Source organism: Castor canadensis, chromosome 3 (assembly GCF_047511655.1).
Source record: "Castor canadensis chromosome 3, mCasCan1.hap1v2, whole genome shotgun sequence".
Taxonomy (NCBI): Eukaryota; Metazoa; Chordata; class Mammalia; order Rodentia; family Castoridae; genus Castor; species Castor canadensis.
Window position 1 is genome coordinate 120,124,419 of NC_133388.1, and position 26,011 is coordinate 120,150,429.

A 26,011-nucleotide genomic window follows, 5' to 3' on the forward strand; every position below is an offset into this window, starting at 1 on the left:
GACAGGTCAAAATTGGAAAACATTTTAATTGTAGGCAACACAATGAACAACACAACAGGCATAGAATAGATGAAGCAAATTTAATTGGGCTCGGTTCATGTAAGGGAGGGGCAGAGAATGTTGGGCAGGTTGGCTGGATCCATGTTCTGAAGAAATTAAGCACCAAACTAAAGAAATTTAATTAATTTGTTAAACACTGAGGCAGAGTCACAGAATCAAAAAGAATTAACCTAGAAGGTAACACCCACACACAGGAAATCAATGTGAGTCAATTCCCTGTATAGCTATCCTTATCTCAACCAGCAAAAAACCTTGTTCCTTCCTGTTATTGCTTATACTCTCTCTACAACAAAATTAGAAATAAGGGCAAAATAGTTTCTGCTGGGTATTGAGGGGGTGGGGAGGAGAGGGAGAGGGTGGAGTGGGTGGTAAGGGAGGAGGTGGGGGCAGGGGGAAGAAATGAACCAAGCCTTGTATGCACATATGAATAATAAAAGAAAAAGAAAAAAAATTAAAAAATTAAAAATTAAAAATTAAAAATATTAACAATAAAAAAAAGGAAAAAAAGAAAAAAAAAAAGGCCACTCAGAATTACTCACAGTGAAAAAAAAAACAGAATCAACACTTAATGACCAGCTACAGGAAGAACAAACAGGAAAGAAAGACAAGACTCATAAAATACGAAAATTCAGGGAGTTTAAAGCTGCAAGAGAGACTAGAAATGAAAAAGAACATTCAGCGTGTATAACAAGACCATGGTATTGTAAATAGGAAACTGATGCTTACCATGAGGAAGAGAAAACAAGTTTGGACCCACTGAGATTAGTTTACACGGAGTGAGGCAAATTAGTGTACTAATTTAAGGATCAGGAAAATGCTTTCTTAAATGGGTAAACAGTATCCTAGATCAACAGCATCAGGCTGCTGCAATCAGGATGATGAGTTTTCACACAAGGGAAGACAATGCAATAGCCTCATTTAAAGAATTTAAACCAGTTAATTTTTTTTCGCAGGCAATACACAGTGGTGAAATCAATGACAAAAGTGACAGTCTTCTCATTTGCCAAACATTTTTCCTTTTTTTCTGGGATGCTGGAGGACATTTAATTTCTAAAAGAGACGACTGAGCAACAAAAGAACCTCTGATGTTCTATAAATAAAGGGGACTTCGGTTTTTAGCCCAGGATTCTGCTACATTTTTGCTTCTTCTCCAGATCATTGCTTATGAGATTATGTCTATATTGATAATAATTTGCAGAAAATTCTTACTTGGTTGAACATTATACATATACATTTATATATATACACACACATATATATGTATATATTTCTGACATTGCACCCCATCCCAAAATATCTTAAACTGCTTTTGTGCATTTTTAAAGTATTTTGGACTTTAGAAGTTACTCTGAACTTCAAAAAGAACTGTAATAGTATTTGGTCAATTATGGATATTGTTCATAAATTTGATAAGATGTGTCAGTATTATAGTGGTGATATTACAGGTACAACTGTATATCTGTATTACTGTTAGCTGCATTCAACTGCTACAGCACTTAAATTGGGGAAAAATTCTTTAAAATATCTCATTAAAGGACACTGCTCTCTCGTATAAATGAAAACCACCAGACAGGTTCAGCCTGCAGTCATGTACTGGTTAAATACCACGCTGAGTGGGAAAGTGGAAGGATGTTAATTTACAATTTCATCATACCCACGTTCCAGTCCCATAAGCAGTAGACTTGATGTCTCTGAAGTACATTTTGCTTAAAGGTATATGAAGAGAGATTCTGACTATGAAACAAACTTGGATTTGCTTGGATGTCTTTTTTGTCTGCCATAAAAGGAAACCCTAAGATTATAATTGTCACAGAACTGTGTATGACCAACTTTCAGCTTCATTTGTACTCGAGTTGTTGAAAAACAATCTGCTAGAAGGTAAACAAGATAGACAATATATGTGACCACAGAAAGAAAAACTATCAGGTGAACAGAGAGCATTTTTTTGTGACCTGAAATTGTAATTATGGGATTACAGATACTGGAGACATACCCCACTCTCCCTACTGCTGTCAATAACCTGATTTGGGTCTTCTTTTTGAGAACCTATCATCAGTGACCTGATGACATTAAAACTCCATTCTCTGCTCTCCAAACACTCCTTTACCCCACTGCTATTTTTGCTCTTTCTTTCATGAGTCTCCTAGGGTGACAGCCCTTTCCCTGCACCTGCAACAGGTGCATAATTCCATGAGCATGTCTATTGTTATAATGTTCACATATATATCTATCTTCCAGAAGCAATACCATGTCCTCACATTGTGAAACACAATCTCTGAGGAAAATGAGAAAAATATGCAAATACTTAAAAGCAAGAAAGTCTTTCCAAATAATAAAGCTTAATGATACCATACAGAAACATCTCATTATACCCAGGAAAAAAATTTAACTATTTTAAAAATAACTATATTTAATAATTATGTCTCAAGACAGTTTGACATTTCATGTCAAAATGTAACTTTTTAGGTTTAAAATTATGGAAGTGCTATCAAGACACTATAAATAGTAAGTGGGTAGATAGCTCCTTTTCCACCAATCCTTTCTCTGTACACCTTATTTAACTCTGGCATGTCTTCATAACACTTCTGTAAGGCATAGATATCATTTTTATTACCTTCCTTTAAAACCACTGATATTTCTTCAGTACCCAGTTTTTGAAATGAAGCCAGGTAATTGAGGGTTTTCCTAATTGTCTATCAATAGGACTTCCCATACCATCTCTCAGCTCTTCACTTGACTTGTTCATTCTTGAGTCCCCTAACACATTGTCTAAGTCCTCACCTTCTTGCATATTATTCTCTGCTGCCAGAAATTTCCTCTCACCTCCTTCTCTTTGGCAAGATTCTACTGTTCCTATAAAACCAAGCTCAAATATGACATCTTGAGAAAGTCTCCACTGAAACAAATTTATCTCACTTTATTATACTGAATCACACTCGTTCTACTGCTTATGCTAAATCACACACTCTCAATCAGCAGAGACCTTTTTTTTTTAATTTAGCAGTATAAGGCAGTGCCTGATATATCCATGTATCTAATACTTCATGTAGCATTAAACCTAATGGAATAATTCCAGGGCAGCTAGGAAAAAAAATGGGAGTTACTATACCAAAAAGCAATTAAGTATATTACCTAATAGAGCAAAGAAATATATTACAGATATTTTTAAAGATAAGCTAATAACCATGCATATTTTTAAAAGGATTCTGTGTAGGCAGGAGGAATTCTTAACCTTATAAATATTAGGCTGCTACTCAAGTAACAGTGAGACATAACCCTTACGGGAAAGGATTTAATATACATCAGAATTTAAGATTAGCGAGCAAAAGTGTTTGACAATCTCTCCTACAATGAATGGCAACTATAATCAAGAGAAAAACGTTCTCAGGGTCCCGGTAACCCACACTAGCACTGTTTTACCTGTAGCTTACTCTAGCAAAAAAAGGATACAGCAGCTAGGCATAGAGGTGCACACCCACAATCGTGGCTACTCAGGAGGCTGAGGCAGGAGGATCTAGAGTTTGAGGCCAGCTCAGTTAGTGAGACCCTATCTTGAAAATAAATTTTAAAAATACAAACAGGGCAGGGTACATGGCTCAAGAGGAAGAGTGCTTGGATTCAAACCCCAGTACAAAAGAAAGAAAGAAAGAAAGAAAACGATACAGCAAAATAAAATGCTCATTCAGCTCTAAATAAGAAGAGATTAAAATAAACATGGTTGGTTGTCTACAATTATGCTGAGTTTTTAAGCACTTAATTATTGGCTTGGATACTTCTGCAATAGAGCCTATAAAAAGCTGAGCTTTCCTTTATTTGGCAAAACCTAAGGCCCTTAAATTCAGTAGCTGAAACACAGTCAGCCACTCAATGCTAGCTGTCATTCATCGTTCAGGACCTATCTTCAGCATGACCTTCTCTCTCAAACTTCCTCTGTCTTTAGAATCAGAAGCTCTCCCAGGACCCTGCACATCTCTTAACTTCAGTATCTACTATTTGGTATTCCAGGGATTTGTTCACCTGTTTTTCTAAACTAGGAACACGTTCAAAGTGGAGAAAATGAATAGTTTGTTTTTGTTATCCAGTCACTGTACACAGTGCCAGGCACATAGTGATATTCACCAGGTCTCTGTGCTGTCTTAAACTTTCAGAGAGCTTAATGAAAATAAGCTGAAGTAGCATGGAATTTCAACATCTTCTAAAATCTTAAGACTGACAACAATTCAGGAATGAGTCTTACTAATTGTAGACCTCTTCTTACTAGGGAAAGGCAGAGAGAATGCAATATGGGTAGAATTATAGATATGCAGACACGAGAAAGATGTCCTTAGCAGAATTCAGACATTGGGAATACAGCAAGAGAAGTCTACCAAGTAACTGAAACCCTGTACGACTACTTTTGCTAATTCACAACTTGGATAAGCAGGATCCAAAGCGAAGTTTTAAAAGCAGTGTCTGAAATTGAACATAGTGTGTACGGGGCAGGGACATTTTCATGTTTAACACCTGGAAAACTGCCCAACAGGGGTAGCTGCTCAGAAAGTATCTGTGAAATGAAACAAAAGTAAATAATTTAAGGACAGAATATAAAGCATAACAATTAACAAAGGACAACCTTCTGCAGTAGAGTCCTTCCTGCAAAGAACTGCATGCTTGACCAAGTTCATTCTGATTGAAAATGCATAAACCTTCACGGACTCCGTGCCTCTTCTAGATACTGTCTGTCCTCTTCCAATCAAAGTTTCTCCCAAGGAGGCCGACTTGTTAATCCCACTCCAACCCATGTTCCTCTCCACTGCAGCCTTCTCTCGAATGTGCCAGTGACTGCACTGGCCAAGTACAGTGAACACTTTCCAGACATTACTTTCTGATTCTCTTCTTATAATATGGTGCCCACTCCTTCTGGGATGAAAGAGTGCAGTGGAGGGGGTGAATGCAAGTATGATATATTTGATGCATTGTAAGAACCTTTGTAAATGCTACGATGTACCCCCACCCAGCACAACAATAATAATAAAATATGGTACCCACTCCTTCAAATTCTCTGTAGCCTTACCCCTTTGACACTGGCCTGGTTGCTTGCTGGTTTTTACACACTTTCCTCCTTTATCTGTACTGTCTCCTCCTAAGCATCTGTTTTACTTCTCTGTTTTCATTCTGGACATTCCCCTAGGTCATCTCTGTTTTCTCGCAGGGATCCCCATATCTTTAAACTCCAGATTTGTGTATGCGGTTATTTGTTCAGAAACAAATAATTAACAAGTCAGGCACACTGCCAGGTGCCAGGGATAAAATGGTAAGAATGAAACAGTATTTACTTACAAAGAACCAACAATGTAGTCTGGGAAGGAGAAAAATAAATAGGTAATTGAAATTCCATATGACTCATCTACGAATGTTTAGCAGAATGCTAGAAAAGCATACTACTGAGGCTATCAGGACAGGAAATAACATAGTGGCAAAGGGAAAAAGGTCTTTAAGGCATAAGAAAAATTTAAGGGTGAACAAAAGAAGATGCAATTTAGGGCATGTAATTTAAGTCTGCAAAGTTGCTTAATTCCCCAGATAGAGAAGATGGTATGAGAAACAGTAGTTGAATGAATAACATCATAAAATGAAGGAAAAGACAGAAGAAGACAGGGTGGAGGGGGAAGGAGAGAGAGATTGAGAAAGTGTTTGTTATAGATTCTGCCATGTTGAATTATATAGAAGTAAAGAAGTAAATGATGTAAAACAGAATTTTCTCCTTGTACCTACTGTTGATAAATTACTGTGAAATCTGTCTGACCTGGAAACCCCTGTAGCATTCAACAACTTGAAAACAATAAAAAAACACCAATCCCACACAATGATTTCTGGATATAAGGGTGTTCTCAATGCTCGAATTAAATTATTTAAATAAACACTTTTTGAGCATTAATTTAGGTACAAAGCAGTGTTCTGTGTTTAGGGTACGACAGCGAATGAGACAAAGCTCCTCCCTCAGGAAACTTGTACTGTGTGCACGACACCAGGCAAGTTCTTCCTTCCCTCATCAGTGTCAGAGGAACCTGACTCCTCAGCCTCTCCCTTATGGGAAAACAGAAACTCCCAATGCTGGCTCTTCCTATACCCATTTTTCTGCTATAATGTGGCCCTGTTCCCAGTGTTAGTTCCAATGACATTTCTTTATCTGGACCCAAGGCAAGCTAGTTCTCCCACCTTTGGAATCTGCTCCTAGCTCACTTTCCAGCTTTTCTTCCCTGTTGAGGGAACACACGCAAATATATAAAGGGCTAGAGCTATGTGTCTTGACAGCAAGTTTTTTAAAAATTTATTTATAAAATAATCCCAGTCTCTGTCCTATGACTCAGTACCACTCAAAATGTGGTACTCAGACTTAAGTAATGAAAATGTGATCAAGAATTTAAAAATAATATTACAATTGATATTGTTCTAACGTGCACTATCCAAAAGGACTTGTCTTATTGAACAAGGTAGACCAGGGCAGCAAGCGGACCACATCCTAACAAGTGATATTTTAAGATTAGTTTATCAATTAAAGAAACTGTATAAAAACTGAATGCAAATGTAAGCATTTATTTTCATTTAAACTTATCACCTCTACAATCATTTTGTTAATCAGAATTCTTTAAAATGATGGTTTTACATTATTACTAAATTAAAGAAATAAAAATATTTTGTTTTTAGTTTACACATAGGATTAAAATTTCACTGGATATTTGTTAAGAAATTGCTTATTAAAATCTCTTCTCTTCCTGTCCACATATCTCTGTGAGACTGGTTTTCTTCCACCTTCAGGGTTATTAAAATAAGCATAGAGTTTAGATACATATTTTTCCTGTGAATTATGCTGTCATTCCAGCTTAGATACATAACCAAACAAGAAATTAGCCCACTCACATTAAAACTTTACTATTTGTAAATGCAGTATTTGATCAAAGTATATGGATATATGTCAAATACAGGAATTCACTATTTCATTCATAACTTTTATTTTGATTGTAGAACAAAAATGACATCAATAGCAATTTTTAACTACCTACAGAATCTGATAGTGTTCAAGGCGTATAATATAGACCTGAATGTGATACTTCTCAACTAGCTTTCAATTACACATTACAGAAAAAGTTTGTATTTCAAATACTCCTATTGGAGGTGCTTGTAACCTCTCTGCAAGGCTGTTTGCAGCAGGTTTGGGCAAACCTGTCCTGTATTCAGGCTAAACCCAGGACCAGAAGCACAGCTGGAACTGTACATCCTTCAGAATAGTTTCTCAAAATCACCTCTATCCTTTGTAATTTCCAGCGTGACACCAAATGCAATACCTGCATTATTCTCAGGAGCATCTCTGTGTACAAACCACGCTCCTCCATCTCCATTTTGTTTTATTCAAGTTCTGTTTTTCCCAATGGACAATGAGGTCAGTTGCCTCATCACCAAGCACCTTGGAGAATCTCTTGATACTAACTTTTTTTTTTTTTGCAGTACTGGGATTTGAACTCAGGGCCTTACCTTGACCCACTCTGCCAGTCCACTTCCCTCTCTGCCCTTTTGTGGTGACAGGTATTTTTGAGATAGGGTCTCATGAACTGTTTGCCTGGAATGGCTTTGAACTGCCATCCTCCTGATTTCTGCCTCCTGAGTAGCTAGGATTACAGATGTGAGCCATCAGCGCCCAATTTGATATTAATTTTGCTCTCCAACTAAGTTGCTCTACAGGAAAGTTATGAAATCCATCTTCATTCTCTGTGGTCAGCTATTTTATATGCAAGGCAAATATTGAGGACTGAACATACTTTTCAGCTAATACCCATGACAGTCTATGAAGCCTCATAGACTCCTGTGGATAGCTATGGAAACAGATTGGCAATATTAAGATATTAAGAACTTGTCCCAAGTCACACAGCTAGCCAATGGAGAGACAAGGACTGGCATCCAAGCCTGTGGGCTTGCTGTCTTCCAGTAGATTACTGCAACAGGCATTTCCTCATCCCGTTTCTTCTTGTTTCATATGGCTAGAATTTCACATTTACTAAGTATATTTCTGTTTGTTTCTCACCTGGATCTTAAGAATATCATATATTAGATCTACCTAAGACACTTATATTTAAGACTAGTAAGAGATTTGTTCATCTATTATTTCCCATTGTTTTTTTTCTGAATGCAGCATCTCATTTTGTATCTGAGTTCACTGATATCTTAAGTAGATAATTTCAAAGTCCATACAAACTGAAGCAAATCCAAGAAGGTATGAAATTATTAATCTGAAATATGTAATGAATGGGACAGAATTCTAGGCTTTCAGTTTTGAATGATCAAATGTCTTAATATTTGAATAGGCTTAAAATATCTTATTAAGTTCAGGTTAACCATATCCAAGAAATTTATATTTAATGATAATATATAATAGCCTATATTTATACAATTATTGCATATGCTATTATGTAGTATATATTTTGATACTTAGTTTGGAATTTGATGCAAAATGACTGATAATGCATATTGATGATATTTAAAAATTGATGTGGATAAATCCTCCTTCACTGACTCTGCATAACAACTCATAAGATGCATTCATTATAAAAGCAAAAATACATTAGTGAGTTTGACTCATAGTCAGACTCTAGAGATATTTTTATTTTTAAGTAGTAGGACTCCAACTTTGTCAGTCTGTCAGTCCATTTGCCTCCATTCCATCTCCAGTACTCTCTGCTTAAGATTTTTATTATCACTTACCTGAAATACTTTAGTCATTTCCTAACAGCCTCTTTCACTCTCTAGTCTCATCCTGACCTCCTAATTTGTCCTCAACGGTACCATGATGGTACTGTTAAAATGCACTCCCCCTCTTCACTCCCAACGCTCAGAACTCACAGGCAAAGCCCCCTCATTTACAGGCTGAGGCCCTGACTCCTCAGCAAGAATCTGAGGTCCTTCGTGGCCTGCTCCTGCACACCCCTTCTGCTTCACTTCTGCCCCCCTCACCCTTCATGGTTCCATAGTGCCTATGAGCACACTGTTCCCATCCACTCAAACAGGGCCTCTCTCTTCCTCCTCCACCTGGCCCACCTGTCAGCACCACTCCCAACTCCTGAACGCACCCCCCCCCCAGGACTTTCTTTCTTAAGTTTCTCTGTTCTGTGCTTCCTGGCATCCTGTCACCTTTGCCATCATGTTCACTAGGATATTTCCAAGTAACCATTCTTTACATTTATTCCCTTCTCCTTTAGGATTATAAATAATCTCTGTATTCACAATGCTGTGCACATGCCTGGATTTGTACAAAAATCCATGATAAATATTGATGAACCATAAGGAATAGTTCCCCAAACAGGATGAGAGTGGCTGGGAAAACCCATCGAACACCGATATTGGGGGGAGGGGGCACCTTATTCCCAGGGGAGTCTGTTCAAGTCATCATAATTAGTCAGGAACCTCCCACAGAGTATATCTGGCATCCTGGCTTAGTTGCTCTAACTTTGGAAGAAATTATATACATACAAACATTTATTAATCATCTATTAGTAGATATTTTGTCAGCCGTGGTTGAACATAAAATGAATATGTATATATGGCCAAAAGAAGAAACAGTTGCATTAAAAGAACACAAAACAATGTGATAAATGCAATCATTGAGACACATAAGGGGATATAAAGAGAAAGACTAATCCAAGAAAGGTGGGAAGACCTCATGGGGTGATGGTGTGAGAAATTTCAGGTGAGTCAGGAATGATAAGTACGAATTGGCCAGGCAACTAAAATTGGAGTATTCAAGCTGAACTTACCAAAAAGCCAAGCAAAACAAGTTCTTGATTTTCTTCCAAAATGGCTGACAGAATTTCACAAATTTGAATCTATGTAAGATAAAACTTTGCACTCAGTAGAGATGAGGCAGCTAATTTTACAAAGCGAAAGCTGTATTCACACAAATCATGAGTTTCAATATATCTATATTACTTACTTCCAAGTTAGAATCATGCTTTTTGCATCAAAAGTGCTGGACTCAAGCTAGTTTTCCTGGCTGACATAGGGAAAAGCTTTGAGAGGCAATTTAGTTATTCGTTCACCTTCCATGGAGCATTCACAAAACAAAAGTTTGAAATGCCAGCAACAACAACAAAAAAACTGAACAAAAGCAAAAGGAAAAACAATCACCAGAGAAATTTGACTAAGATACCTTAAATATGTTTTTAACACTGGCTGTCCTCATGATCAGATAGAAAAGTCGGCAGAGTTCAAAATCAATGTTGACTTCACAAGCACTGACAATTTTCCCACACAGAATGTACTTCTCTAACTGATTCTTTGTGGGCATTCTTATTTCTCTTTGACAGTTCCTGCTCTCATTTATTGCAAAGGAAATTGTGAGCACAAAGTATTTTGATCTTCCTTTTTGCTTTGGTGAAAACAATATAACCTTTTCTTAGCATGGTGATGGAAAACAATAGCCTTTCTTACCATCCAGATAGAAATGACTCTCTTCAAAAGTGCTTTGAAAATGAAGATGACTTTATCTGCTTTGACTTATCAGCCAATACATCTAGTGTATCTATTCATTCTTATAAATATCACAATGCGGGACTTATTACAAACATATCAAAACTCATTGTTAAGTAATTCTAGTCTCATGTGCTGTCCTTATAACAATTTCACTACAAATTCCTTTAAGAGGCCCAGGTATGGTGGTGCATGCATGTAATCCCAACACTTGGGAGGCTGAGGCAGGAGGATTGTGGAGTTTGTGGCCAGCCTGGGCTACATAGTGAGACATTGATTCGAAAAAAAATTCCTTTAGGGTAAAGTAAAATAAAAATAAATATTAGTTATAACTTCTAAAGGACAACTGAATAGTCTGAATTCAAATCAGATTATGTCAGTTAAGGTGGACTGATTAAGGTTATATGCATAAATGGATATGAGCTACATTACACTCTCAGTAAGGTAATCCAATGGTATCAAGTTTTAATAGAATTATAGTACTTTACAAATAAAAAAGATCTGTTGCTCTCAAAATGTCACTACAACTTCATCTGATCTCCTGTCATGTGAAATTTATGAATCTTGACTACACTGATAAATTTTCTGGAGAAGTATCCAACAGAGTCAACATCTGCACCCTTCAAATGTTCGGAAATTTTTGGGATGTAAAACAAAGTAGACCGAATACTAGAATAAATTCACAAAAATGATAATATTACAAAAATATAGCCATGAATTCCAACTAATATGGTTTCCAATTCAACACAGCAAGTTTTGTAATATTTGCTATCTACTAAGCACAGCGAGGACCTGGTTGCCTCTCATACTGTTGAAGAAAGTAGGCAAATAACTCACAAGCCAAAATAAAACAAATGCTATCAAAGACATTGCTCAGTTTTAAAGAAGGTGATTAATTATAGCAGCAACTATAATGGAAGGCATCCTGCAGGAAAATAAATTTGAAATGGGTTCTAAAAAATTATACTCTTTCAGCAAACACCAATGAAGCTGAAGTATGCCCTGGGCAAAGGGTGGGTAAGAATTTGAGGAAGAAATGAAGGGTAAAGAAAAGAGGTAGAAAAGAACAAATGGATCCTGTTTATATGTTTCATGTCCCTCTTTTTCTTGAACTCGAGTCTCTGTAACACCTTACAATTACTCCTTTCCCTTTTAGGATTTTCACACACACTGTTCCCTCCATGGGAAAAGAATCCCTTTTCCTATAAGTTTTTCTTCTATCTTTTCTCCTATAAACTCTGTAACCCCCCCCCACTCCTCTTTCAGATCTCAATTTAAAGGTTGTTTCCTCAAGTAATTCGTTCTTGAAAGCATTAGCCGTCACCCCATTCCAAGTTAAGATGGATTCCCTTCTTGCACACATGCTTAGCATCTCACACCTTCTCTACATAGTTTGCTGCACACATCTTTACAAATTAATAGTGAAGATTTTATTTAATATCTACGATAAACTGCAGATGAAATGTTCCTGGGAGGCAGCAATCTTATTTATTGCTATGCCTGCAATGTACAGCACTGTCCTTGGTACTTGGTAGACAGGCAGTGATGAATAAACCTTACAAAACACTTCCTAGAGTTATGCTTTGTGTGAGGAGTTAGCACTAAGTATAGCAAATTTTGTAAATGATGAATCCTTTCTATTTTTCATCCCTAGAAAAGAAGTCTAGAAACTAATTCAAATTCTTTATTGACTTAGTTTTTTTCTCCTGCCTTGGGAGAGTCATTTCTCATACAAAACGAAATTTACAACCCTGAAAAATCTGCATTCTTAGTCTGAAAATAGAAATTAAACGTACACATTTGGTTTAAAGCTAGTATTAGAGACATCGAAATACAGAAACATCTTAGGCTAAAAAACCCCAAAACTTTGCTAAAAGATGAAATGGAAGAATATAGAACTGCTACAGAGGAGATAAATATGAATCTGGAATGTTTCTAGTTAATGTAAAAAGAAATAACATGACTTAATTCTCAAAGTTGCAGCTAGATAGAAAAACATTTAATAACACAGATGTTATTTGTATACTAATGAGTATTCTTTTGTGCTTGCTCACTTGCTCTCTGCTTCTATGCAGGGTCTATACTCACATTTACGTAATATTGTTTCCACCTATACTCACCAATAAACAAAGAGCTTTCCATTTCAAACCGAGATAGACTGTTTCCTATCCAATTAAGGAAGGGAAACAGCATCTTATGAGTTGAGGACACTGGGAAGAAAGAAGGGGATGAGGCTGTGAGCCAAGACCAGGGACAGAGTATAAGAGTAGAAAATCTCACTCTCCCTTCATTTTGCCTACTGTTCCACAGTTGCAATTTGAAATGGAAGTAGGTCCATGTCATTCTTCATATCCATCCCATAACATATTTTTCTGCAGAGGTAGAGAGAACTGACATTTTTCGTGGAGAGCCTATCATGGGAACAGTCAAAACATATAGTTCTGACTGACATCTCTTGTTGAAAATAGTGTCCAAAATACATGGCTGATATTGGTATCTATGTAGTATTTTCTTTAACATAAAACCTCTGCTTTCCTTTTATTTATAATAAACATAAATTTTTCTTTTAAAAAATTTTTGAAGGATATCTACCATTCTTTATCCCCAATGGCATATCCCAACAGAATATTTGCTTTAAACAACTTTTTTGTTGTCTTCCTATTAAACTCATGAATTTACATCAGATACCCCAAATCATAAGCCCTAAAAATTCAGTATAAAGCTGCCATTTCACAAAAATAATAAATGATCTCAGTAGCTAATATATAATTTGTTTCCTTTTGATTTTTGTTTTATTTTACTACTTACTGAATTCTGGAAATAATATTTTAAAAATAAAAATGTAGGCTTCTGAGACTGCAATGTGACTCTGATACAGGGAACACTGATCACATTAAACTTTATCTCATTAAAAAAGCACCACGTAGTGGTGCTTTTTGCCAATAAAGAGCACACATTAAACTGAAAGGGTTTGGTAATGATAAATTACCTTTAAGTAGGGCAGGGGAAAATGAAGCTGATGCACATGATAGCTCATGGCCAGAGAGAATAAAAAAAGCAAAACCATAGGTAGAAGAGAGAGAACAAGTAGGGGGAGGGTGGTGAAGGAAAGGGGTAACAATCCCCTACTCCTGAATTAGTCAGAATTTCAGTTATTTATCTGCTATTCCTCTCTAAGAAGCAGAAGGAACTCAATCAAGAATGTAATCTGACTTGGTCAGGAGGGAGGTTACATTTTAGAAACAGCTATGAAACATTTCTGCTCACTCGGCCTTGTTCAGAGGGGAAACAACGAAGCCAGGTGTGTTCAGGCAAGTGGGGTCAGGACCACTGTACATGGGACAAGGCTCCCAGGTGCTCCTTGGTCTGTATTTCCATAGGAAACTGGAGGAGGATGAACTCACATGCTCATTACTGCCTTGAAAACTTTAGCCATTTTTAACGTTATTTGCAATTGATGCATGAAATACAAAGGGATAGTACTGATCAATAAATCTTCCAATGGATTCTATATTGCACTTAGAATAAAATCCAAACTTCCTACAATGTCCTACGGCCCTACATAATCAGACTCTGCCCCTATTTCTCAGCATGCATCATTCTTCTTCATCTGCTGGAACCCCACTGGCTTTCTTTGTTTTCCTCAACTATGGCAAGACTGTTCCTGTGATTTATGGGACAGTTCACTGCTTTTGGAAAGATCCTTCCCCAAATGTTGGTAAGCCCATGTCCTAGTGGTCCAGGATAATGTTCAAATATCACTAATGTTTCCCTAATTACCTCCTCCGAATTATCAGCCTCCTAGTATATCATTGGTTTCATATTTTCTTCACATACTCTTCATCATCTGAAATAATTTGGTTGTGGATTTGTTTACTTGTTCATTTTCTGTTTTTCCCATCCTCACAATAATGGAAGCCTCAGGATACTAGATGAATGGATGACTGATGTACAGAATCAGAGCAACTGGAGGCAGTGGGTAATGTCTGTCACCAAAACTTAGGAACAGAGAATTTGTTTCAGTGTACAACCTTCACTCTATTCAATGAGTATAACAAATATGGGCATTCATTAAAAGGAATGGAATTATTTGCTTGGAGGTAAATGGATAGAACTGGAGAACTTCATGTTAAGCAAAGAAAGCCAGGCTCAAAAAGTTAATGGTCACATGTTTGTCCTCATATGTGGAAGCTAGACCTGTAAGTGAAATGTACACATAAATGCATTTATAGATAAAACAAGACTAATTAATAGTGGGTCTGTCTGAGGGAACTACAGGAGAAAGAAGTGGGGATTTAATCTGATGAAAGCATGATACATACATGTGTGAAATGCCAAGGCAACCCCCCTTGGACTAGCAATATACACTTTAAAACAACGAAAGACAGGAAGGTAAGATGGGTCTTTACTGGGAACGGGTACCAGTGGGAGGGTGTGGGCGCAAGAAGAGGGAGAATGAGGGTAGATGTGTTTTGTATCCATATATGAAAATAGAAGAATGAAACCTGATGAAATTGTTCTAAGGGGGATAGGATGAAGGAGGGAGAAAGACGGAAAGGATAAAAATAAGGTATATTGTAAGCACATGTTGAATATCACAATGTATCCCTTGTACAACTAGTACATACTAATAAAAATTAAAGAAAAGAATGGACATAAAAGAAAAAAATGTCTTTGATGGTTTTGCCACTTATTATCTGGGTAACCTTAAGTTCCCCTTAAATGGAAAAGATAATATAGGACCACTAGGATTTTGAACAATTCACAAAACTCACCAGACATTGTGACTGACTCTCAGTACACTCTTAAAAAGTGGCAGGGAATATGGCAATTCTTTTCTTTTCAGTAGAAAATTACCTCCACCTACTCTTGTCTGTTCTGGCGCAATTTCCATAATCAGAGGGGAAGCCAGTGTTTCCGCTGTCCAGATCCTTCTCCCTGCTCTCAGTGAAAGTGCCCTGGTCTTCTGTGAAGCCGAACCTGCTCAGAAGGGTCACAGCCCACTCAGAAAGGGTGCTAATGAGTACCTTGCAAGTCTTTCCTGGAGCTGGTTAGGTAGAGGGCACCTTCTCTTCTCCTGAGGATTAACACTAGTTTGTAATGACCATGACAGGGTAAAATTAAGCCTGACAGTGACGCCCACACAGAGGAAAGGAGCACCAGACAGAGAGAGAAATGGTATCCTGAGGAACCTTACACCCTCTACTCAGCCATGCCTGAAGCAGTCACAGTCCACGGTTAGCCCTGTTAGAGAAGCCAATGTATTATTTTGCTTCTGCCGGTCTGAGTATGGTATCTGAAATCTGTAACTAAACAATAGTTTGTCATCAGACTATAGAGAAAAAGACTTTTCCTGAGGTCAGTTAGGAAATAAATGAATTTCCAGAATGAAATGGTTTTCAGTAGTTTTAGGGGCTCTAGAGTTCTGAGGAAAGACTGACCCTCAGGGATACTTTTTAAGATGGAAAGTAAATGTCTTTGAATGGCCAACATCTGTTTGTGGCTCTGAAAACCAAGAGCAGAAAACATTTGTGTTTACAGAGTCACAGGAAAAATTAATAAGAAAATCAACAACTTACTGAAGCAACAAGCAAGAAATGGAATTCTTGGAGGTAAGGAGGAAGATAACTTCCTTCCTGTGCAAAGGAAATCTAATATGTAATAAGTAGAATATATAGCAGATCATTACTGACCTGAGCTCCTACTTTGTACTGAGGACTTTGTAATTTTTTTTGTGGTACCGGAATTTGCCAGGCAGGTACTGTACCACCTGATCCACACCGCCAGCCCCTTTTCAAGTAAGTTTTTAGACAGGGCCTACCATTTTTGCCAGGGGCCAGTCTCAGACAATAATCCTCCTACCTGCACCTCTCTTACTGGTTGAGATGAGGTTTTGTTAACTTTTTGCCTGTGTTGGCCTTAAACCATGATCCTCCCAATCTCTACCTCTGGAGTAGCTAGGATTACAGACATGAGCTATTGCACTTGGCCTAGAAATTTGTACTTTTAAAAATTGCATTCTCAAACTGAGAAGGAATATATGGAAACAATTCCATTCACAATAGCCTCAAAAAAAAATCAAATAGCTAGGAGTAAATTTAACAATGGATGTGAATGACCTCTATAAGGAGAATTACAAACTCCTGAAGAAAGAGATCGAGGAAGACTACAGAAGATGGAAAGATCTCCTGTGCTCATGGATTGGTAGAATCAACATAATAAAAATGGCTATCCTACCGAAAGCAATCTACATGTTTAATGCAATTCCCATCAAAATCCCAATGACTTTCATCACAGAGATTGAAAAATCTACCCTAAAGTTCATTTGGAAACACAAGAGACCACGAATAACTAAGGCAATACTCAGCAAAAAGAGCAATGCTGGAGGTATCACAACACCTGACTTCAAACTATATTACAAAGCAATAGCAATAAAAACAGCATGGCACTGGCACAAAAACAGACAAGAAGACCAGTGGAACAGAATAGAGGACCCAGATATGAATCCACACAACTATACCCACCTCAATTTTGACAAAAGTGCCAAAAATATACAATGGAGAAAAGACAGCTTCTTCAATAAATGTTGCTGGGAAAAGTGGTTATTGTCTGTAAGAAACTGAAATTAGATCCATTTCTATCACCCTGAACTAGTATCAACTCAAAATGGATCAAGGACCAAAATATCAGACCTGAAACTCTGAAGTTACTACAGGAAGGAGCAGGAAACACTCTGGAACTAATAGGTATAAGCAAAGACTTCCTCAATAGAACCCCAGCAGTCCAGCAACTAACAGAAAGGATGGACAAATGGGACTTCAGAAAATTAAAAAGCTTCTGCACAACAAAAGAAATGGTCTCTAAACTGAAGAGACCACCCACAGAGTGGGAGAAAATATTTGCCAGCTACACATCAGACAAGGGACTGAAAAACAGAATATACAGGGAACTTAAGAAACTAAACTCTCCTAATATCAATGAACCAATTAAGAAATGGGCAACTGAACTAAACAGAACTTTCTCAAAAGAAATTCAAATGGCCAAAAAACACATGAAAAAATGCTCACCATCTCTAGCCATAAAGAAAATGCAAATCAAAACCACACTAAGATTCCACCTCATCCCTGTTAGAATAGCCATCATCAAAAACACCACCAACAACAGGTGTTGGCAAGGTTGTGGGGAAAAAGGAACCCTGGTACACTCCTGGTGGGAATGCAAGCTGATATAACCACTCTGGAAAAAAATTTGGAGACTTCTTAAAAATCTGAACATAGACCTGCCATATGATCCAGCAATCCCACTCCTGGGGATATAGCCAAAGGAATGCAACACAGGTTACTCCAGAGGCACCTGCACACCCATGATTATTGCAGCACTATTCACAATAGCCAAGTTATAGAAACAGCCAAGATGCGCCACTACTGATGAATGGATTAAGAAAATGTGGTATCTATACACAATGGAATTTTACTCAGCCATGAAGAAGAATGAAATCTTATCATTTGCAGGTAAATGGATGGAAGTGGAAAACATCAACCTGAGTGAAGTCAGCCAAGCTCAGAAGACCAAAAATCCTATGTTCTCCCTCATATGTGGACTTTAGATCTAGGGCAAATGCAGCAATGTGGTTGGACTTGGATCACATGACAAGGGGAGAGCACATAGGGGAGATATAGGAATAGGAACAAAACCTAAAACATGAAGTGTTTCATGTCCCCACTCCAGAGGAACTAATATAGAAACCTTAAAGTGACGAAGGTTATCATGAGAAGGGGATCAGGAACCAGTGTAAAGATCAGTTAGAGATTAATCAACATGGGTCGTAACACACGTGTACACGAAAGCAATGCTTGGAATATTTCTGTATAGCTGTCCTTAACTCAACTAGCAAAAATGCCTTGTCTTCCTTATTATGCTTATGTCTTTTCTTCAACAAAATTAGTAATAAGGGCAGAACAGGTTCTGCCTGGCAGTGAGGGGGGAGGGGATAGAGGAAGGAGGAAGGAGGCAGGGGGGAGAAATGACCCAAACAATGTATGCACATGTGAATAAGTGAATAATTTAAACAAATAAAATAAAATTGCATTCTCAAGGAAAGATACATTAAAATGTTTTCTTATGAAGAAACAATAAACATCTTATCAAGTAATTGTTTTTTATATAAATATACATTGTATTTCTATTTTTTAAAAGACCCATAAAGTTGAGAATGCTATGCCACACTCCCACTTCTTTCTGATAGTTATACCTAAACACTGTAATGCAACTAAATACACATTTGTGGAGAGTGTCTTATCCAAAATTACTTTAATAAACACAAAGGAGGTACACCAAGATCAACTGATCACTAATGTCAAAGAATTTTTATAGAATAAAGAAGACGGGACCTCTTTACATGTAACTGTATCACCATGGAGAAGACCTGACTTCTAAGATAATCTTAAACCAAGAGAAAAGCCTGCACACAGAATCTGCTATTCATTTAGGCTTGGGACAGTGGCTGTGAGATCTGAGAAGCAGAGGAATCACTGAGAGGCTGTTATGGTGTAAACTCTTGTGCCCACCGGAGTTTTCAGCAACTTTGCATATGGCATAGATGCTTCTGGTCTGGGGCTCATCCTTTGAGAACTTCAGATCAAGGCACTGGTTTCCAATTCTGGTTGCACATTAGAATTTCCCAGGGAGAGTCTAAAAAAATCTAGTATACAAGTTCAGTTTAGCTCCAAGGTAAAAGAAAGATATTTGATGAAGGAAACTACCGGCACAGAGCACTGAATCTAAGAGCTGATTATTCAGTAGTTGGAGACAGATGCTAATGAAGGTTGAGGAGTCATGCAGAGCCAAATACTGGCACGATTAGGAATGAGAGAACGGCTGATAGTTCGGAAGAAAAGAGAAATCTAGGGTCAAGTCAGGAAAGATCTTCACTAGCATGCTAAGGAGCACTGGAGTCCTTTTGGGGACAACAGGAAACTATCAAAGTCCTTTGAGCAGAAGGATGACAAGATCTGCATAGTTTATACAACATTGGTGCTTGGAGACAAGGAGACTGACGAAGACATTACAGAAATGATCTATTTCCTCAAACTGGAGCCTAGAGATGTGTACTCGGACTGTGTGTTTTGGACGAATGCTTTAGTTTTGAATCTCTAATTAAAAGATAACCTAGAAGTATACTTAATCAGTTATGAAGGAAAGCTTCCCCTCTGTGACAACAGTTGTCAACTGGAAGATTTTCACAAGGATGAACTAAAGCGTCCTAAGGTTTAGTTTCTTAGACTCAGGACGTACTTTTTAAGAATTTAGGATTGACTTTTTTCCTTCCTGTGAAGAGTTATTAGCCTTTGAGAAATAGTGATCTAAATGAGATAATAAAATTAGGGCAGTCTGAGAATCGCTGGGCTCTTGAACTACATTTCAAGAGGAAGAGAAAATGTGTAATCACAAAAGATCTCAGGCATTTGAGACAGAGCTTCAGATGATGACAGAATGATGAGTGAAGCAGAGAACGTAGAAGGGATGGGTTTACGAGACAGGAATAAGGAGGCAAAGAACTCCACATGGAAGAAAGCCTACTTACCCACTGAGCTGAACTGGCCAGAAGCAACACCACCACCTCAGAAAGTATCTTCATACTTTCGTCATATTGTGTACAAAATTTTTTAAATTTCATAGTAGTTTTTTTGAGTTATGAAGACTCAATATAGAACAAAAATATTTTTCTTTGAAAAATAAAAAACTTAACCTGTCAAGTAATTTAAAAAAGTGATTTACCAACAGTTTAGTTTATAATACAAGGGGAAGATACATATGCTAGTGAGAGTTGAAATTCAAAAGTTTGGGATTATAGTACATTTCCCCTCCATTGAGTGTGGTTACCTTTCTCTGTCATTTATCAGCATCAGCAACTATTTTAAGGGGGAAAATACTAAAATGCAAGCATTAATGTATGTATTTGAAAGCAGATATATTCCAGGACCCAGCATAGACCTGTCTTATCTTCTATGGGGATCACATGCCCTTCACTATGGGTGGGTGCCAGCAGTTTAATGGTACATGAAGGGATCTGCTGGGCCTCCCTGGCCACACCACTATGTGTCAGTGATACATTTCCCCGGAAATAGTCCACTACGGATTCCACTTCATCTCATTGTCTTCTTCAGAAATTAAAATATTAGCAGAAAATATTTCAAAACACTTTCTCTTAACTATTTTTATTTGGAACAAACACAGTCATTGGAATATCAGAAACAGTATATGAGGACTTTATAGCAAAAGAAATATAATAATCTAATGTAATGAAGATGTCACAAATCCTATTCATGTGTTCAAAACATGGACTGATTCAAAAGACAACACAAAGCAAAACTGGACTGATACATACCTGAGCTTCTGGTTGTACTGTTTGACCTTTTCCAAGGAGGCTGCATTTATCTGGGCTTGAAAATCTTCCACTGAAACATTGTCTCTATAATAATATCCTTCCATGCTTTCCAGTGCTGTCAAACAAGTTAATGTACTTTACATTAATTTTATACATTGATTTCTGCACATCTAGTCTGATTTTATTGACTATTAGCACAGAGGTATCAAATAGCACCAGTTACAAACATGTGTGTAAGAAGTGACTCAAAAATGAATGAAAACTGTTCTTGTGCTCTCAAAATAAGTATCAAACATTTGGTGATTCTTCTGTTAAGTGAGTGAAGGAAATATGTAGTTACTGTCTTCTATTTTAAAGTGTTTTGTATGCACTCCAAATATGCTTCTTTGGCATAAGGATTATTTTAAGCTGATTATTTTGAGAAACTGCAGACACAGGAGAAGCTCTAAAAACAAAGTATAAGTTAGTCTTTTGTAAGGGAAATTTCATCTACAAAGGAAATCTGTGTTTATAGGGTGTCAGTTCCTCTGTGTCTGGAAGAAAAGGTCGACTAAATCACAAGAGTCTCTGATCAATGGAGAAGGCACTGACTTTAACCTGTGTAACAAACCTTGCCTTTGTTTTAAATTTTAATTTATTCATTAATTTACTATTATTATTTTGGTGGTACTGGGGTTTGAACTCAGGGCTTTATACTCACTAGACAAGAGCTCTACTGTCTGAGCCATGCCACCAGTCCTTTTTGCTTTAGTTATTTTTCAGATAAGAGCTCTTATTTTTGCCTGGGCCAGCCTCAGCCTGATTTTCCTTCCTATGCCTCCTGTGTATCTAGGACCACACACGTGCACTACTACACCTGGCTTATTTGTTGAGATGGGATCACATTAACTTTTTTCTTGGGGCTGGCCTGGAACTGAGATCTTCCTGCTCTTCATGTCCAGAGTAGCTGGGATTATAGCTATGTACTACCATGTGGGTTTATCCTTATTTATCTTGTGCTTTTCTCTGTCCTCTCATGGTAACTAGATCTGCCCCTATTCTTTGTTTAATGTACAACAGCCCTCCTTACATGCAGGGGATATCTTCTAAGACCCCCAGTGAATGACTGAAGCCAATATTACCAAATGAAACCTGCACATATGTTTTTTCCCACACTTGCATGCACAAATTTAATGCTTTTTCCATCTCAGCTAAGTATTTATCAGACACCATGGCAGTTACTTTTGAAGTCTGAGGTATGATAGTAAGGGTAGTATTAACTTCTTTTTCTTTCCTCACAATTTCATGGGCAGATGATTTGGTCTCAAGAAATCTTATTCAGTTAAAAACAGTCACCTTTTCAGTGAAAGGAAGCACTTCATGGCTTCCTGACTCAGTCCAATTGCCAGCATCAGGATGACCATACTTTGGAGCCATTTTTAAGTAAAATAAGGATTACTTGATCACTGGAGTGAGTTTTCTCTCGCTCCCTTGTTACTACTGAACCTAACTGGGGCTAACTGAGCAGCGACGGGAGATGCAGAAAGGACACAGGATAGACAGACAGAAAGTTGGGGCCAGGTGTGTTGGGCACTCGGATGGAGATGCACAGCAGCCTCATTGCTTCTTTTCTTTATTATTCTCTTCATTTACTCCACTTCTTTTCTCTACCTTTATTCTTTAAGGCCTTACTCCTTCACAGTTTTTTAAAACCTTGCTTCTAAAGTCTTTCAAACCTTGCTTCACTATTCTTTAAAACCTCTTTCCTTAGACTCACTCTGTCTCATGTTTTCTCTTAGCTTTTCTTTAGCATAATCTCTCTTAAAGTCTTTGCCCTCAGACTTGCACTGTCCTATGTTCTCTATAGCTTTCTTAAAATCTTGGCCCTCACACTTACTAGCAATTCCCCTTTAGCAATTCTCCTTCTGTAATTCTTTTCCCTCCAGCAATCTCCCTCCAGCACTTTTCCTTCAGAAGTTCATTTTCCCCCCTCAGCAATCTTTTCCCTTCCAAAAAGCCTCCCACATCCAAAAGTCTTCCCCATCAAAAAGTCAAAAGCCAAACCCTCACATCCTCCTGCAGGGAGTCTTTTAAACCCAGTGGTAAACAAGGAGATGGAGCAGCAGTTCTTGGGAAGGGGCGTGACAATGTAACAAGAGAAACCTGTGTTCCTACTTTCCTGAAAGTAAACAATTTAGGAAAAGCAGCTGTTCTGCATCTTACTCCCCACCCTGTTCTGTGGCTGGGGCTGAGCCAAACTCAGCCTACAGAACATTGAGTACAACTGTGCTTATGTTCTCACAAGCTTCTCATAATCTTCTCCCTGCAGATCAGAAGCACAGAGATATCACAAAAGTCAATGATCCAATAACCAAGATCAACTGACCAGTGAGCGGGAGTGTATACAGCATGGATACACTGGACAAAGGAATGATTTGTGTCCTGGGTGGGATAAGCATGTCACCTACTCAGAGGGTATGCAATTTAAAACTTACGAAATGTTCACTTGCGGAATTTTCCATTTAGAAGTGCGAGGGTATAGTTAACTGCAGATAACTGAAGCCATAGAAAGTGAACCCACAGGTAAGGAGGCAGGAGTGGCTACTGTATTAAGCCTAAGTTCAAAGTTGAAGCCAGGCACAAGTCACTAGCCCACAAAACTCCATCTTGTCTCTGCCTAGCTGTATTTTGTCTTTGTAACTTTTTTCATCCTGAGTTACTCTCTTCTGCAGGTACCTTGGACTCTAGGAATGACAAGACTGATTGATGAACATCCTTATAGCCAGGGACCTAAATTACTCCCAAACATCAGTGAGCCCCATAGGACAGATCATTCTCAACTGAGATCACCCTCAAATGGGGAAATAAACCAAGATGGTGAATCTGCACCCTGAACAGGAATAAACTTCTCATGGAAACCAGATTGGTCCCATGAAATGACAGCAATAACAACTTCTCCCTGTAGAATCAGAACTGAGATAGATTATGTGCTCTGACAAGTGTATATACCGCAACCATATCCTTTGTTTCCTTCTCTATAAAATCTCAAATTTCCTGTCAGCCCCTTGAAGACAGAATTTGGGTCACTGAATCTGTTCTTACCAACATGGTCACATTGATTAAAGTTCTTAAAGTGCCCTTCACTACAGCCAATCTCTGTGATTGCCATAATGGGTCAGCTGGTTGAGCCTAGTCTGTTTGGACCCCTGGAGCCAGGGTTTTTGTCCTAAAACTCCAGTGATAAAGTCACCTTCTTGAGATTTACTCCCTTTTTTCTTGAGTCCCTCCCATGCATGCATGAGGTATAAGGGTTATTAAACTTGTGTTTGTTTTTCTCTTATTAATTTGTCTTTTGTTCAGGGGTCTGTTGCAACTAAAAACTATAAAGAGTAGAAAAGGAATTATTTCCCTTTCCTATGATGTTCTTTGCAAAGTTAAACTTAAGCTTCACAAATACATATATGTGTGTGTGTGTGTGTTCATACACATATATGTATTATGTACACATGGACCACATGGGCACACATAGGCCTATATGCTACATATTGCACACACATATGCATACATATTCAGAACATATATGAGGGAGGCAGAATTGCACATTGACATACATCTGAGTAAAAAAAGAAAGGAGCTGGACATCGTGGGGCATACCTGTATCCCAGGACCCTGGAGGCAGAGGGAGGAATATTAAAAGTTCCATTCCAGCCTGGGCTATGCAGCAAGTTCAAGGCCAGCCTAAGTTACATGGTCAGACCTTGACTCAAAAAGCCAAAGGCTAGGGGTTTAGCTCGGGGTAGAGCACTTGCCTAACATACATAACTTTATGAGGCAGTACTTTAAAGGTTTTGGAGGTGGAGATATGAGTCACATAACAGAGCCCAGAAATACAAAATTCCATGGAAGCTGTGCTAACACCAGGAATGCTGACGGAGCTCAAAGGAAACATTAATTGTTTTCACTTCAAATAGATAACCTGAGTTTTCAACAGACTGCTTCAAAATCAATAAAAATTATTCTTCTTTCAAAACTGCTAAGCACAATAGTTTCTAAACTACATAGTGAGGTTTCCACAAATTAAAGGAAACTATCATTACCATTTATTCAAAACAAAGAAGTCACCACAAAGTTTTACTATGCTGTATTTCCTAAACTTCTTGAATTCTAGTGTACTGTAAAAAATTAAACTTTTAAAGCTTATTACTTAATTGAAAAATTTTAAAAATGGTATTATATGTTTGCAATCAAGAAAATAACTTTGGAAAGTTAGAAAATGCATGCTACTTTTACTTCAGTACAGGAATCAAGTCCATGGGCTTGCTCTAAGTGCTTTGTGTCTGTTTCTTCCTTATGGCTCTGGCACTAGTGAGAATAGCTGCAAATGGCTCAGCAAATCCTGGTCCCAAGCACTGACAGGAAGTAAAGGAAAGTCCCCTGGTGAAACATCCTGAAACACACGCCAGGCTCATCTCTGTTAACTGATGTTTATTGTTTTCCTGTTGGCAAGATGGTACCCCAGGAGGACGCAGTCTGTCAATACTCACACTTCAATGTGAGTTATGCTTCCTTGTTGGAAAGCTAACTGTGAGAGCCTTGGAATTAAAAGTGAGACCCCAGTTTCTGCTCCTTAGAAAGTGTGCAACTTAGGCAAGTTAATTAATGTCTGAGATCCTCAGGTTTCCCAGTTTTCACACGGAATACAAGTACCTCATGATGGTTTGATCAAATAATAGTAATAAGAAAGCCCAAGAATATTGTTATTTACTGAGGGAGATTTATGTTCTAAACAATTTCCTAACTATTGCACAGGGATAATTGATACAATTTCCATGAGATACAGGTTATGCTTGAGTGTGCTTAGTGAAACAGAAAGTTTGAGAACCTAACAAAGGAATCATAAAAGGACACTCAGTTTGTGACTGGAAGAACACTGGGAAGGAGTAGGACCGGATCTGTAGTCTGTCAGATCTAGGATCTAGACCCTTGTTTATGAGGGTCTTGCTGGTTGAACTCTGGCCAGAATAGTCAGTCCTGCTCTAAAAGCTGTTATGATATAAGAACAATTATATAAACTTAATTGAATATGAT

At 37.8% G+C, this 26,011-nt stretch overlaps 1 protein-coding gene across 1 annotated transcript in view; it reads right to left on the reverse strand.

Annotated features, from left to right (window-relative positions):
• Nucleotides 1-26,011, reverse strand: part of Prex2 (phosphatidylinositol-3,4,5-trisphosphate dependent Rac exchange factor 2) — a 288,123-nt gene that overhangs the window by 48,720 nt on the left and 213,392 nt on the right. Inside the window, exon 35 of the mRNA XM_074068562.1 lies at nt 20,945-21,059. Within this exon, the coding sequence (XP_073924663.1) occupies nt 20,945-21,059 (115 nt within the window). The remainder of the gene's footprint in view (nt 1-20,944; nt 21,060-26,011) is intronic.